The sequence below is a fragment of the Mus caroli genome, chromosome 6 (genome assembly GCF_900094665.2).
Source record: "Mus caroli chromosome 6, CAROLI_EIJ_v1.1, whole genome shotgun sequence".
Classification (NCBI taxonomy): domain Eukaryota; kingdom Metazoa; phylum Chordata; class Mammalia; order Rodentia; family Muridae; genus Mus; species Mus caroli.
Window position 1 is genome coordinate 146,021,595 of NC_034575.1, and position 15,070 is coordinate 146,036,664.

General features: G+C 42.0%; 1 protein-coding gene across 5 annotated transcripts in view; it reads right to left on the bottom strand.

The window, feature by feature from the left end:
• Tmtc1 (transmembrane O-mannosyltransferase targeting cadherins 1) overlaps window positions 1-15,070 on the bottom strand; it is a 319,404-nt gene that overhangs the window by 73,616 nt on the left and 230,718 nt on the right. For all 5 annotated transcript variants that reach the window (XM_029478419.1, XM_029478417.1, XM_029478418.1 and 2 more), the window contains one exon: window positions 236-357. In XM_029478419.1, coding sequence (XP_029334279.1) covers window positions 236-357 — 122 coding nt within the window. The remainder of the gene's footprint in view (window positions 1-235; window positions 358-15,070) is intronic.

The window sequence follows — 15,070 nt, forward strand, 5'->3', positions numbered from 1 at the left end:
TCAACTATGAGGCTTTCACCTCTCGGCCTGTGAGCTATAGCACACAAGCAAGCAGGGTCTAACCCACCCTTCCCCACAGGTGAGCCTCTCAGAGCTACAGGGCATGGCAGACCTGCTCCCACACACCTTTCCCCGGTTGAGGGAATGACACCAATGCTCAGTCAGACACCACTGTCTTACACAGGACTGTCTCTCTGGAGCTCTTGTGGCTTGTGCAACCAGTCAGGGTAATTACCTAGGCATGTACAGGACTCTCTCGGCCACCACAAAGCCCACCCTGAAGAATAGGTTGCTGGCTGGAATGAACGGGAACACGAGGAACAGCAAGCCGGCCAACACTTCCTTGTGCTCCAGCCTCTGAAACATACAATAGGGAAAGAACACATGTATCTCTATTCAACTGTGCCTCAGATGGCAAGTCACCATCTGACCCTCAGGTTCTTGGTGATGACCAAATGGACACATCAGAGAACTAAACTGACCACAGGAAGACCTGCCGAGAGATGCTAGCCTGCCCAATACACATCTGTCACCCGAGACATGAAATGGGCAGAGTTGGTAGTGATCACTGACCACTGCCTGAGAAGTGCTGCTCAGCCTATCCCCACTCCTCCCCCATAGCCCCAGGACTATACAGAGGCAGAGCAGTTAGGCAGAGCCAGGCACTGAGATACAGTGGTAACCTCTCTTAAAGAACAGGCCAAAAGAGTCACTAGCAGGGCCAAGCTTTGCATACAAGAAATGTTCTTCTAATGATAAAATTGAGGGTGCCAGTGGCGGCTGAATTATAAGTTTTTTGGTACCTCTCAAACTAAAGCACATTTTTTTTTGAGCTGGTTGTTTTGTTTGTTTGTTTGAGAAAAGATCTCTCTCTCTCTCTCTCTCTCTCTCTCTCTCTCTCTCTCTCTCTCTAACTCTCTTTCTGCATGCATCCCTGGCTGGCTTTGACATCCAGTCTTCCCTTAGCTTCCTCTAGACATGGGTTACCAGGAGTAGCTGCAATTTTTTAAACTAAAAACCAACACTATGAAAACTCAGTAAATTGTTAAAGGACCTTTTCATAGTATTTGTAATGTTTCTTATTCTTTGTGTAATTAAAATATTTTAAAATTATTTTCCAATGAAGCTATTAACAACAACAAAACAAGAACAAAACAAGCAAATAAACCCAAACCAAACCAAAAAAACAAAACCCTTCCCTCAGAGCTCAGGGAGCCTTCTGTAGAAGAGGAGGTGGAAAGAATGTAGGAGCCAGGGATCATGAGAGACACCAAGAGAACAAGAAAAAAAAAAGGCTCTCTTAAGTCAGCAAAGCTCTTATAAGCTCACAGAGACTGGGGCAGGATGCACAGGGACAGCACGAGACAGCACCAGGTCCTCTGTGCTTACATTCTGGCTTCCAGTTTAGTGTTTGTAAAGGATTCCTGAGCATGTGAACAAGTTGTTCTCTGACTCTTGTGTCCTCTCTTGGGCTCTTTTCCATCTGTTGGTCTGTCTTGTCTGACTTTAATGTGATAGTTTTTGTTGTATCTTTTTATACTTGGTTATATTAAAAAAAGAAAAAAGAACAAGTGTAAGCCTAGCTACTAGGGTAAACAATGGAAATGTCGTCTATACCTGCTAGAAAAAGCAATGTTCTCCAGTGCAAATGACACTGGGTATATCAACTGCTCCGGGCAGAGCTCTTGTTTAGGAGTACTAACTAACAAACAATGGTCAGACCAATTTTTTGTGTACTTTTATTTGGTTACAGTTTGGTGTTTTTTGTATTATTTCTTTTTGTGTGATGTTGTGTCTATTGTGTAGGTTTGGGGAGTTTTGTTGTAGTGTGTTTTGGGTTTGTTTTATAAGAAAGAACTTAAAGTTGGATGGGTAGGGAGGAGGAGAGGATCTGACAAATTTGAGGGTGGGAAGAGTATGATCAAAATTTAAAGGGGGAAACGAATGGAGAGACTAAACCCCCTCTGAGACAAAAGGAGAGTGCCTTCTCTCAGCCAATTTAAACACAGCTTTTTCCTAGCCTGGACTCTTGGACAAAAGATTAAATTTAAAGATTGTTTTAAAAAGGAAAAAAAGTGGCTGCTTCTATATTTAGATATTATAATGGACGCTGTAGATGGAATCGTGTTTTCATGTGATATATGCAGCAGATGTGCTTGAAGAATTGTAGTTAAAAAACAGCTGAATATATAGGATGCTGTTGCACTTAGTGGTACTGAGTCCCAGGACTCAGAAAGCAGAGGAAAAAGGAGGTAGCCAGTCCCAGGCTACCCTGGGCCATACAGTGAGACTGTGTTCCAAAAACAATCAAAAAGTTCAAGATGGTAACCTGGTCTACAGGTGACTAAGGGTTTCTAGGGGAGAAAGAGCATTCCTTTAGTGGTGTAGTCACAGGTAAGCAGTCTGTACTCCTGTACATAACCCCTCAGTCAGTATCCTGTAAGAAACCCTAATGAAATAATTTAAATAAAAACATGAAAGCAGAAGAGTACAAGATGGGAAGATCAGTTAAGTGGGAGGGGAACAAGAAAAATAACAGAAGGGCAATTGTGTTAAAAATGTATAATGTATGAAATGGTATAATGAAATCCATTATTATATATAATTAACACACGCTGATAAAAAAAAATCAAAGGAAACCGAGTAGAACTTTCCATATCACATACTGCATCTTTAATGATTCTCATAAACATTTAAAGTAGTATATTATTTTTAATACCTAGAAAAGAAAAAGACAATATTGCAAATATAAATAAAATTCCCTACCAGGAACTGCAACATGCTCTAAGTATGCAAAGTAAAAGATTTGTCACCAGGATTTTATTAAAATCTTTGTCTTATTAACTACTATATACAGAGTAATAAAACCTCCCTGAGAGATTCTATATAATTTGAACAGTTTCCCTCAAATGATTTCTTTCTGTTAGTAATGACCTGAAGTAATCTAACTCCATAGAAGAAAAAGGATAAAGGTTATTTTAGTAACTTTCAAATCGGGCAGATGGAGAAAAATGTTATGTGTGTATATATCACATACATATCCATATATACATACTTCTAGGCTTTCCTAAACTTGACAAATAAAAATGAAAAAGAGAATAAAAAATGAGAAGCCAGTTGATTGTGCTATAAGCCTCAAGCTGTCTGTGTTTGTTTCTTCTCTGTTGCTGTGATAAAAAAACACTCTGTTCAAAAGCAAATGTAGAGGAAGAAAGGGTTTGTTGGGCTTACACATACAAATCATGGTCCATCACTGGGGGGGGGGGGAGTCAAGGCAGGAATTTGAAGGCAGACCAGACTGCTACTCTACAGACCATTACCTCTAACCAAGGAACTCAGTTCACAGCCAAAGAAATGAGACAGGAACCTTGGAGAGGCTTGCTGGTTGGAAGATAGGCTTATGTTCAGTTTTCTTATGCAGTTTAGGACCACTTGCCTAGGGAATGGGGACACCTGCAGTGAGCTGGGTCTCCCTTTCAATTAATAATCAAGACAACTCCCTATAAACATGCCCACAGGTGCCAATCTGACCTACAAAATTCCTTAATTGGGATTCTCTTGCCAGGTAATTCCAGTTCTGACTAGTTGACAGTTAACCAGGGCACCATCCTTATACTTCAGGTAACAGTCTAAAGTGACTAAGGCCATTTCAGCTCAAGGACCCTCCCCAGAATCCTGTGCTACCATGTCAGGGGGTTCTCACTAGCAAACACTGAAGTTAATCCCCAGAGTGTCTCCTGTATTCCTGATTCCTCATTAACCCCAAGTCTCTACTACCTTGAAGTAATCTTTTTATCCAGTTTTAGTTTGTATAGACAGCTGATTTTCACTTTCAGCCCTCTGAAAGCTAAAATCCATAAGAAAACAATCTCTGATTCTCCACTTTGGTAGATCTAACTCTATGGTTCATTTGAAATAATACAAACATTGTTATGTTTAACAATGCTATTGATGATGGAGATAAGAGACTGTGCCAGGTGGCTGAGAAACTGGTCTTACCCTCAGAACTCCACTTCATAAACCAAGACCCTTTCCAGACTGCAACAGACCATGCTAGGTAAAGAAGAGTAGAACAACATGACTGTTTGGGGCAGAGATTCCATTTGCTCTGCACTAAGGACCCTGAATCCATTCCCCAGAGATGCTACTACCTGTCAAGTACTAGATGACTGCTTACATTCTTATTCTAGCAGCTGTTCCAGATTCTGCCTCTCTCTGGCATTGATTGGCTTACCTGTCCATGGCACGGTTTCTGCCTAGAATCTCTGTTAGGTTTTGAATACTGATCATTCTTACAAAGTCATGTAGGAGTTTAATCCCAACGCTCATGTTAAAATTATCTAAGAGTATGAAAGCTTAATCTGATAATGGCATTCAGAGATGGGGTCTTGCAAAGTGATTAGATTTGATGTAGTCATTAGCATGACCTCCATAAGTGGATCCTTTAGGCTTTATGAGGAAGACATACAAATGAGAACTTTGTGCTCACTCCATCCATGCTATGATACAGTCAAAGAAGAACCTCACCAGAGCCAGTGCCCAGGCTCAGGGAAACAGAGAGACCAGTCTGGCACAGGTGAGCTGATGGGGATGGCTCCAGGACACCAGACATGTTCCTGTCTTCATACGTATTGATTGCTGCTTTCCTGTTAAAGCTTCAGCCCTTTGGTAAATCCCTTATTTTTAAGATAAGTGAAGCTATAAAAATGCATAGTATTGTATAAAAACAGTAAACAAGGGGTCTGGGGAGATAGCTTAGTTGGTAAATTGTAAGCGTGAGGATCTGAGTTGGATCCCTAACAACCATGTAAAAAGCCAGATTTGGTAGCACGTCCTGTAGTCTCAATGAAGGAGAAGTGGAAATGGGTGGATCCCTGTGGTTCACTAGACAACCCGCCTGGCCTATTTGATGAACTCCAGGCCAGTAAATGACCTTGTCTCAAAAAACAAGGTGGGTGATGCCAGAAGAATGGCAATCAAAGTTGTCCTTTGGTCTCCACATGTACTTGTGTGTGCATGCACACAAACACAAACTTCAAAGCTGATTCTGGGGGCTGGTTACAGCTGTCTCACTCATTCTACACACTCAGCCAGGGTCCCTGACAGATCTCTAAGCAGGGTCAAGTATAGTCTCCTACGACAAGAGCATACCAGACCTCAGGTTGGATAGCATTTTTCCTCCTAGCCTGTTGTTAGTGGGACGAACTCCACTGTGGCAGAGTAGCTTCAGCAACACCAGCTGGCTGCCCTGCCCTCCACCTGGCTCAGGCTGGTGGTATAATTTCCTGATTTTCTGGAATGTTGATGTTTCTTTGTAAATGCTCACAGAGTAAAAATTTAAAGGGGGAAACGAATGGAGAGACTAAACCCCCTCTGAGACAAAAGGAGAGTGCCTTCTCTCAGCCAATTTAAACACAGCTTTTTCCCAGCCTGGACTCTTGGACAAAAGGCACTGCCAGATTCCCTATAATGAACAGAGCCAAAGGTGGGTTTAATCACAGCATTCAAAACCGACATTTTGGATTTCTAGTCTTTGATTTCAAACCTTGGTTGTTTTTTTTTTTCCCCCTAACAAAGCTTTGTTTTTGATTTGTATTTAATTAACAGTCTGAACTTTCTTGCCAACACTGGTTCCTGAGATTCTACTTCTTATCTCATTCAAGTGTGCAATTATGCAACTACAAGACAGGGTTAAATGAGGTGGGATGCTAAAGTGCTCAGACTTTCTTTTTTTTTTTAGAAACAGAAACCTCATGGTAGTGCTCAGACTTTCTTACTCTGAGCATAAGCTAATTTAAAACTTTACTTGGAAATGTAATGTCAAATTTTTGTTTAAATGTGTTATTAAATGTTTTTTTTAAAAATTAAGGCAAAGGCAAGCTATAGGATAATAAGTACAAAAACACACATTTACTCTAAGCTAAGTAAGCATTCAGAAAGAGTTAAGGGAAGTCAGGAAAGTAGAAAATGCTAGTAAGTAAATCTTTATCTAATTAGCATGAAAATATTCTAGTAATTTAGTCAGACACACGGAAGTCTGAGAGGGGTCTTCATCACCAGCTTTGGTTTTGAGCAAACATGAAAGCAAGTAGTAGAAAGATACATGTTTTTGTTTTACAAAGGGCTAAGTTAGAGATGGAAGGAAGTAGCAAGATGAATTATCTTCTGAGGGTCTACTCTATGTATAAGGAAGGCCCTCTCTGAGCCACAGAATGTGTCATAGGTTAGGCCATCAGAAGCCACCTGCTAAGCTGCACTGGCAGAGGACAGAAGGGTGGGCAGGAACACACTCACAAGGTTGTCATTTAACTGTCAGCAAATGTCCTCTTAAAAGTTAGGAAGTCAAGACCCTACAAATGAGATGTTACATGAATAGTATCTCCCAAAACAGATGGTTTATAAATGTGTTGCTTATAGGACAGGGTTTCTCTCAGCCTGCCTGGACATTTTTGTTTTTGTCTTTAAAAAAAAAAAATTGGGGGGAGCTGGTGAGATGATTCCGCAGTTAACAACAGTCCTTTACTCACACCAGGTGGCTTATAACCACCTGTAATTCCATATCCAGGTATCCAGCACCCTACTCTAGCTTCTGTGGGGTATACATGTGGCACACACACACACGTTTTTAAAAGTGTTTTTTTTTTAAATCTAAGTGCAGTCAAGGATATTAGGTGTTTTATTATCAAAGTAACATACTGTAATATAAATACTAATAAAACCAATGATATTTCAAACAAATACTCAGTGCTCACAAATTCAGTTCACCATAATTTGAATAAGAGATTAAGAATACCTTATGTATAGGCATACTCTAACTTAATAGGAAGATATACCTGTGTTTTTGCTTTTTATGTTTTGTTTTTCCTTTGCAGGGGCTATCCCTGGCTGGCCTCAGGTTCCCTGTGTAACCAAGGGACACAAGGGATGGCTTTGGACTTCTGATCCTCCTGCTTCTACTTCCTGAGAGCTAGAATTATAGTTGTATATGTTGTATAATTTAAATTGATATTTGGTCTATTATTTAATCTCTTAAGAGTTTTAGTAGCTGCTCATCTTTTGGCTAAGTTAACCAAATAAATTTATTTGTGCCCATAAAAAAAAAAAAAAAAGGTTGTCATTTAACTTCAGGTTGTGGCTTTTGACACTTCTCTGTCAATCCACTTAGGAAGTAACGTTTCAACTAAGGGCTGAAAGCCAGACATAGTGATACACACATGCCATCTCAGGACTTGGCAAGTTTAGACTGGAGAATTGAGGTCCAACCTGGGCTACATAGTTGTCTTATTCAGGTTTCTACTGCTGCAATAAAACATCATGACCAAAAGAAAGTTTGGGAGGAAAGGGTTGATTTAGATTTTACTTCCAGATCATAATCTATTGTTGGAGGAAATCAGGACAGGAACCTGGAGGCAGGAGCTGATGCAGAGGCCATGGGGGAGGGGGACTGCTTACTGGCTTGCTTCCTTGGCTTGCTCAGTGTGCCTTCTTATAGAACCCAGACAACCAGTCCAAGGATGGCACCACCCATAATGGGCTGAACCCTCCCCACTTGATTACTAATTGAGAAAATTCCTTACAGCTGGATCTCATGGAGGCATTTCTTCAACTGGGGCTCATTCCTCTCTGATGACTCTAAGCTTCTGTCAAATTGACACACAAAACCAGCCCGTATAATAGTGAAACTCATGCCTCCCTCTCCCTGTGTTGTATATGTGTGTGCTGACTAGTGAGGGTATGTGTAGAGGGCAGAGGTCCACATTGGTGTCTTCCTCTACAGTTCACCTTGTTTTTGAGAGTGTCCTTCAGGAACCTAAAGCTCACTGCTTGGGTTCTGCCAGCTGGCCAATGAGCCAACAGATTCTCCCTGGCTCTGCTTCCCAGCATGAGGGCTACCAGTACTTCTGTGTGGAATCTGGGGATCCACATTCAGGCCTTCACAATCCTCTGTAAAATAAGCACTTACCACCAAACCATCTCTCCAGCTTAAGGCACTCTTTCTTAAAACAAAACAAAACATCTGAGGTCTGACTAACTACAAAGCCTGTCCTCCTGCTACAGCCCAAGTCAAGTGTAGGAAGAAATGTCAGGGAAAAAACATCAACCATCAACCGCAGGTTAGATGCGTCAGTGTGGAGGACGCCAGATAAGGTGCTCCATAGTGTAGAAAATTTCATCTCTTAGGGTGTCTCACAGAGGGCATCAGATAAACACAATCCTAAGGTCCATACAGCACATATGCCCTGTTACACGATCTGCTTGAGAGAATCAAGGAATAGTCTGAGATGGTTCATCACTCTCCTGAAGCTCAGCCTCTGAGACCAGACACGTAACATACACATGCTCACTGCCTGCAGCTATAATATGCTGGGCCAGTGAGATGGCTCAATGAGTAAAGATGCCTCCACCAAGTCTGACCCCACAAGCTGTCCTCTCACTGACCTACACACACACACACACACACACACACACACACACACACACATTTTTTAAGGCAGATTTCACTGACTTTGGTAACTGAATTAAAAAGTCAGTATTACATCTAAAAAGGACTGTGGGAAAGATAATGATTACTTTTGCCATGACAAATCAAATGCTATGATAGAATTTTTCTTTGTAAAGCAAGTAAAATAATTAAATTAATTTAGTGACCACAGAGATGCAGAGCAAGCCAAGGGACAACAGCCTTCTGAAGTTTAATGTTATTCTTCTTCTAAACTTATCTCTTCAATATTCAATGATTTATAAACTGCAGAGCATGGCTCTTCTAGGAATGTAATGTGATTTATAATCAGGGTTTACTCAGTCGGATGAATCTCAGATAGAAAGGACTCAGAAATAAAGATGAACTTGGGGGAGTACAGTAGGACCTCAATCAGACACCTGGGCTTCAGAGGTTGAGTCACAGGTACCTATGCGAAGCTAGAGAACAAATGGGAACAGATGACTCTTGCCTTGTGTGTGACAGGGGTGGGAAGAAAGAGCCTGTTTCTCAGAAGCCTTAACAATAGGCTTGGTTGGCAGGATGGTAATGACCAGGACATTGGAATGCTACTGTGTTAGTCAACTATCTGCTACTGTAACAAAACACCCGTGGTAATCAATTGGAAAAATAAAGTTTGTTTTCCTCAGTTCTGAAAGTTACAGTCTATTATTAGTTACATTACTGCATTTGATCCTATAGCCCACCACCTCAAAGACTAAGCCCATCACTCCAAGTACTAAGCCTATCACCTCAAGGACTAAGCTCATCACTCTAAGTACTAAGCCCATCACCTCAAGGACTAAACTAAGCCTATCACTTCAAGGACTAAGATCATCACCACAAGGACTAAGCCTGTTGCTTTGAGAACTAACCCTGTCATAGTGACCAAAAGCAAAGAAGAGCAAATGTAGTCAAAGTTCCAGCAGGCACCCCAGTGACCTGACCTATGACCTAAGAGCTCAGCCAGGTCCCATCAGCACATCAGGCCAGAGACCATGTCTTTGTCCCTCAGGCTGGGGACCATGGTCTTAGGAGAACATTCCAGATCCAAGGTCAACAAACTTAATTTCTCAGGAGTACCTCAGGAAGGGAGGGAAGGGGAGAACAGCTAATCATGCTTCCCTCTGTAGGACTCACTAAGGAACAAGAATGACTTTAACGCAGTGGCTGGTGACTGCATGGCCTCTCCTGAGCCTGAGGAAGCCACAGAGCAGGAACCAGGTGAGGATTTCTAAGTGCATTTGTCCTATGGATGTACGAAGCTGGCAGAAACGTTTTCCTACCAATTGTGTGTGCAGGGACTTCTAATAAGCAGAAACCAGCTCACCCCCACCCTCACCCCCCACCAAAGCCTTCCAATGTAGGATGTCATAAACATCTTTCTGCTAAGAAAGTGACAAGGAGCTGTTCTCGTCTCACAATCTACCCACAAGAAGCTGTCTCAGAGGATGACTACTTACTTATTTTGTATCCTAGGATTAATAGGAGGAGACATAAGGGGCACGTGGCTGCATTCTCCTAGTGAAGACTTAACTACCTTTCAGAGCATCTCTTAGCACTAACTCACCTGCTTTATCAAATAAACTGCAGAGATGGGTCTGGCTTACTTCAGGTCACTGTACATGGATGACAAGACTGGGTGGGAATCCTCTTTCCTAAGTACTAATGAAAAAGGACACTAAGATTCAGGCAAGGAACTGAAGTTCTAAGTTCTCATAAGGTAGATTTGGTTTCTGTGCCCAGCCAGTGTCTTCACCCAGAATCAAAATGTCTTTTCTACCACAAAGTGTTGCAATTCAGGGGACATGCCCTGTTTTTCTGCTTCTGAGGTATGTGATGATAAAAGCCTGATGGATAATTTCATTCTCACAGAGGCAGTTAATGGGATCTTTTCACAAATTACTGGCCTGGCAGTCTTCCCTCACCTTTCACTGTGGGTTCAAACAGCTTACTTACCACAGCTTAGATTTACTGGACTAATGACATGGGCAAAGGATGGAAAACAAGGCTTTAGGGTTTAAAATGCTTTCCAACACCTGTAATTTTCCAAGTTCAGACATGTACACTCCAACTTTCTTGTTTCAAAGCAAGGAAGAGGCACCCATCAAAGGGCCTGTTTCCACCAAACAGAACAATCTGAATCTCTAATATGGATGTTTAGTGAGGGCCGCTGTAAGAGGCAAGGTCTGACATTAGAAAACAAAAATGGCCCAGCGCTCCCATGTGGGAGTCATGTTTTCTTGGAGAATGCTTGTAAGGTACTAGGAGAAAAACATTCTAGATAGAAAAACAAATGGTAATGCGTTTCCTTAGCAAGTGGTGGTTAATTATTCTCAAGCTAGGCCGCTGATATGATGAGAGCCAAAATCTATGAAAATTCAAGTTTACTGGTTAGTCACTCAAATCCAAACAACCTGTGGTGCCTGAAACGATTTCCAGGGCAGTGCCAAGGAAGGCAACATTAGTAAATGTTCTTCCCAATTAATCGTTGTTCAATACCAAATGCCAGACTCATGGATTACAAGTTCATAGCCAGTTGAACTTGCCAGGTCATTTTGCAAAGGAGGCCTCTGGCAATCAGAGCCAGATAGAATACAGACACAAAAGCATGTCTTCTACAAGATTCTGCCCAAATGCAATTACTTATTTGCAGGAACATACTGGCTTTTGAAACTCCAGGGATTCCTTCCTCTGCCCTTCAGCTCTCCTACCAGAATCTTCCATGACCCAGGCCTGGTAACTTGTGTGCAATCCTAGCATGTACAGGGCTAAATTCAAAGACACTCTAGCTTGAGGATAGCCTGGGCTTCATGAAATCATGTCTCTAAAATAAGAAAAGATGTTTCCAGGAAAGGTACCTTTAGTAGTAATCACTGAGCAAGGCACTGGGGACTCTGTCAGATCTCAGTTCTTAAAACAACAGTGAAGCAGGTGAAAGTTTTTATTATTCTGGGTATACTGTTACTTTGAAACAGCCGTTCACAAAGAGTGAAACTGATATTACAGATGACACTGCCTCCCTGGACTGATATTTAACAGATGGTTTTGTAGTAACCTGGGCACATCATGACTCCACAATCACAGGCTCACTGTAACCAACACACACACGGGGGGGGGGGGGGGGGGGGAGGGAAAGAAGTTTGCACTGATTTTCTTCCTTCCTTCCTTTCCTTTCTTTTCTTTTTTTTTTTTTTTTTTTTTTTGGGGGGGGGGGGGGGGGGGGCGTGGGAGAGGGAAAGAGATGGGGGAATGGCAGGCTCTACAGAATGAAAAACAAAATTCTGAACTGAGAACAGGCTGGACCAACAAGGTAGAATGGAGGAGGTCAGTCAGGGCAGGGCAATAATCTAGGCAGTACAGGATTATGCCTTGGACCAGGTAATGACACGGAAGGTGGGGAAAAGTGTCCTTAGTATGGTTGACAGGAGTTGTATAGATATGCTGGAGTTAGGGAAGAGTGGACACAGAAGGAAAACGTCAAGAATCTTGGCTCAGACAGCAGGATGTTTCTGCTACTTTCATCTCTGCAATTCATAATTACATGTTTCGTGGCTGAGAACAAGATGAAAAAATGTGCGCTCCTTTAAATAAAACATGTTCTGATGGAAACAGAAAGGACTGAATGGCTTGAGGAGAAAAAAAAAAGCTTTACCCTTTCAAGTTTCAAGTTATCATAAGTACCATACAGCTACACGGTAACAGGTTAGTTCCTTAGAGTGGTGATTCATTAAATTAAGAGGAATATCAGGTGTTAAAAAGATTAAGGGATTAGGGAGATTTCTTAGTCCTTAGAGTCTTTCTGTGTTTGCACAAGGACTTGAGTTTGATCCCTAACACCCACATCTAAAGCCGGGCACAACAATGAGTGCTCTTAACCCCAAGGCTGGTAGGTAGAGAGGAGTGGAATGGGGCCTGCTGGCTACTCAGGTAATCTGACCAGTGAGTTCCAGACTCCGTGAGAGATTTGCCTCAAAAAAATAAATATGGTAGGGGGGTGACTGAGGAAAATACTCAAATATCAATCTGTCCTGTGTATGTGTACACACCTGTACATATACATATACACATGCATATACAAGTGAAGATTACCTTTCAAAACTAAATCAAAGCATGCATTGTGGACACTAAATTTCACTGACAATCAGAGCATACAAACCAAGAAAAGGAAATAAAGCTGTTAGTGATGCACGAACACTTCTGTTAGCAATACACAGCACTCTAATTCTTCTACTAAGACATTTGGTGAGTCTTCAAACTGAGACATAAACATCAGAGCAGTAGGTAGGTTGTTTGCTTATTAAATAGTGTGATTTGTGCCAATGCGATTGCCCCACGAAGGCAAAGAATAAAGAAAATTATTTAAAGATGTGGAAAAACTCCTGTGGGCTCAAATCAAAAGCAGAGAGCTTTAAGAACAAGCAGGACACTGGAAATATGATTTGTAGTTGCAGATGAAGGAGGGGCAAGGAGCTTCACAGGTGACGTAGCCATCACCCCTAACACAGGAGAGCTGTGGGAAGGCTTGGCTATTGGCCTCTGGTCTTCAGATAGCCTTTGAATAAAAAGATCCATTTCTAATGCTTCCTGTTCCACTGTTCATCACAGAGGAATAGGACAGACTCAGTAGCAACAACATCAAGAGGACCAGGGATGAAGATCTGTACATGGGCCCTGAACTCCATCTCAGTGCCCTTAAAATGAACTGCTTTTTTAAAGAGAAAAATCAACTTACGATAAATTTTCAAGTACTTTTAAAGACATAGTATCTTTCAAGTTTAAAGACCATGATTGTGATTGGTGAGTCCAGTGATGCTAGCTGCTCTCTTCTAGCTCTTCATTAACATTCAGCTACAGCTACCAGGGATAACTGGTTAATGTTAGGTCTCTCAGGCTGTGCATACATCTAGAAATGAGCTCAAACTGGACTATAGGAGGATTTCTGGTGGTTAGATAAAGCCAGCATTCTTTAGAAACTTGTGAAGTCAGCTCTTACTTATCAAAAGGAATCATTTCCCTTCCTTCTGGCAGAGGGGACACATGGCTCCACTGACATGTACATGTGGCTGCATGTCAAAGCCCCTGCCGGCCTCCAGGATCCCTCAGTCCCTACACACACATACTTGTCACGCACTTCTTTTCAAAGTCCACAAGAGCATCCTTGCCTGTCTCACCTCAGAGCCTGCTCTGCTCTTTTTATACCCCCATCCCTGGCTATACTCACTATTCTCACTGTGTTCTCAATTACTGTCCCTTTCTCTCTGGCTATCTCTCTATTCACAGTATGTTGATACCACCCCCCCAAATCTCCCTCTCCCTCTCTGCTTTCATTCCCCGCCCTCTCTCTTTCTGCACTATGATCTCCTCCATTTGCCCTCTTGAATATAGTACTGGCCATGTCCAGTCTGCTTTCATTTCTCTCTGCTCTGGACTCTTCCAGATGCCTCTGGATACTTTCTATCTTACACACACACACACACACACACACACACACACAGAGACACACACACACACTTTTCCTTTAACCACACCATGTTGGCATTTTCTTTACTGCAACTTCTCACATACAGTTAAACTAGTGAGGTCACCCCTGCCCTTCTATGGCATCTGAACACACAGACTCTGCACATTCCTGTGGTGGTGTTTGTTACATGATTTGAATGGGGAATGTCACAAGCATCTTAAAAGTATTTGAACACAGCTGGTAGTGTTATTCTGGAAGGCAGAGTCCAGCTGGAGGAAGTGGTTTGCTGAATGGAAGGCCTTTGCCAATCTTCCTGTCTGATTTTTGCTTTCTGACCTATCCAGATGTGATGAGGTAGCCTCACCCTCACTACCACAGCTGGGCCATGATGGACTGTATATCCAGACTATGGGCCCAAAGAAACTTTTTGGATACTTCAAGAACTTAAATATGTTTTCTGTCACTGGGAATGAAGACAGCTGTTGAAAGGTGAGGGAGAGGGTTAGCATTCATAAATAACAATTATATACATTCTGACTGTTAGAGTGATCGTGGGTCTTGATCTACAGAGACAAAAGAAGTAGTCAGTGGCTTTCTTTGTAATGCTGCTATCTGTACACAGGAGCACTTCTATATTTCAGAAGTTGAGCTGTGACAGTTTCAGGATGATGGGGACTATGACAATAACCAGACTCTGCAAACAGTATGTGTTCAGTGCTCCTCTGTAAGGACTACTGTGATGTGCCAGAAGGCATGGAGTGCTCTAGTCTGGTCTCACAGAGAGGTGCAGGTAGGGTGTTAAAGGGGAACAGACACAGGTGACCAGCAGCAAAGCTGATCATGAACCCTAGCCTCCCTCCTCCTAGGACTTGGGGTAGCTCTCCTCTGACAAGTCTCTTCTCATACTGTACTAGGGGAAAGAGTAAGTTTACTTTCAAACTCATTTTAGGAGAATGTTGTAAACAAAATTATAGTTCTGTAGTACTGATCAAGGGTAAACATGGAAGTCAGGTACTGAGGTAGAAAACAGTGGCTCATCAATGTAATCCATTATATAAACAAACTCAAAGTCAAAAACCACATGATCATCTCCTTAGACGCAGAGAAAGCATTTGACAAAATCCAAC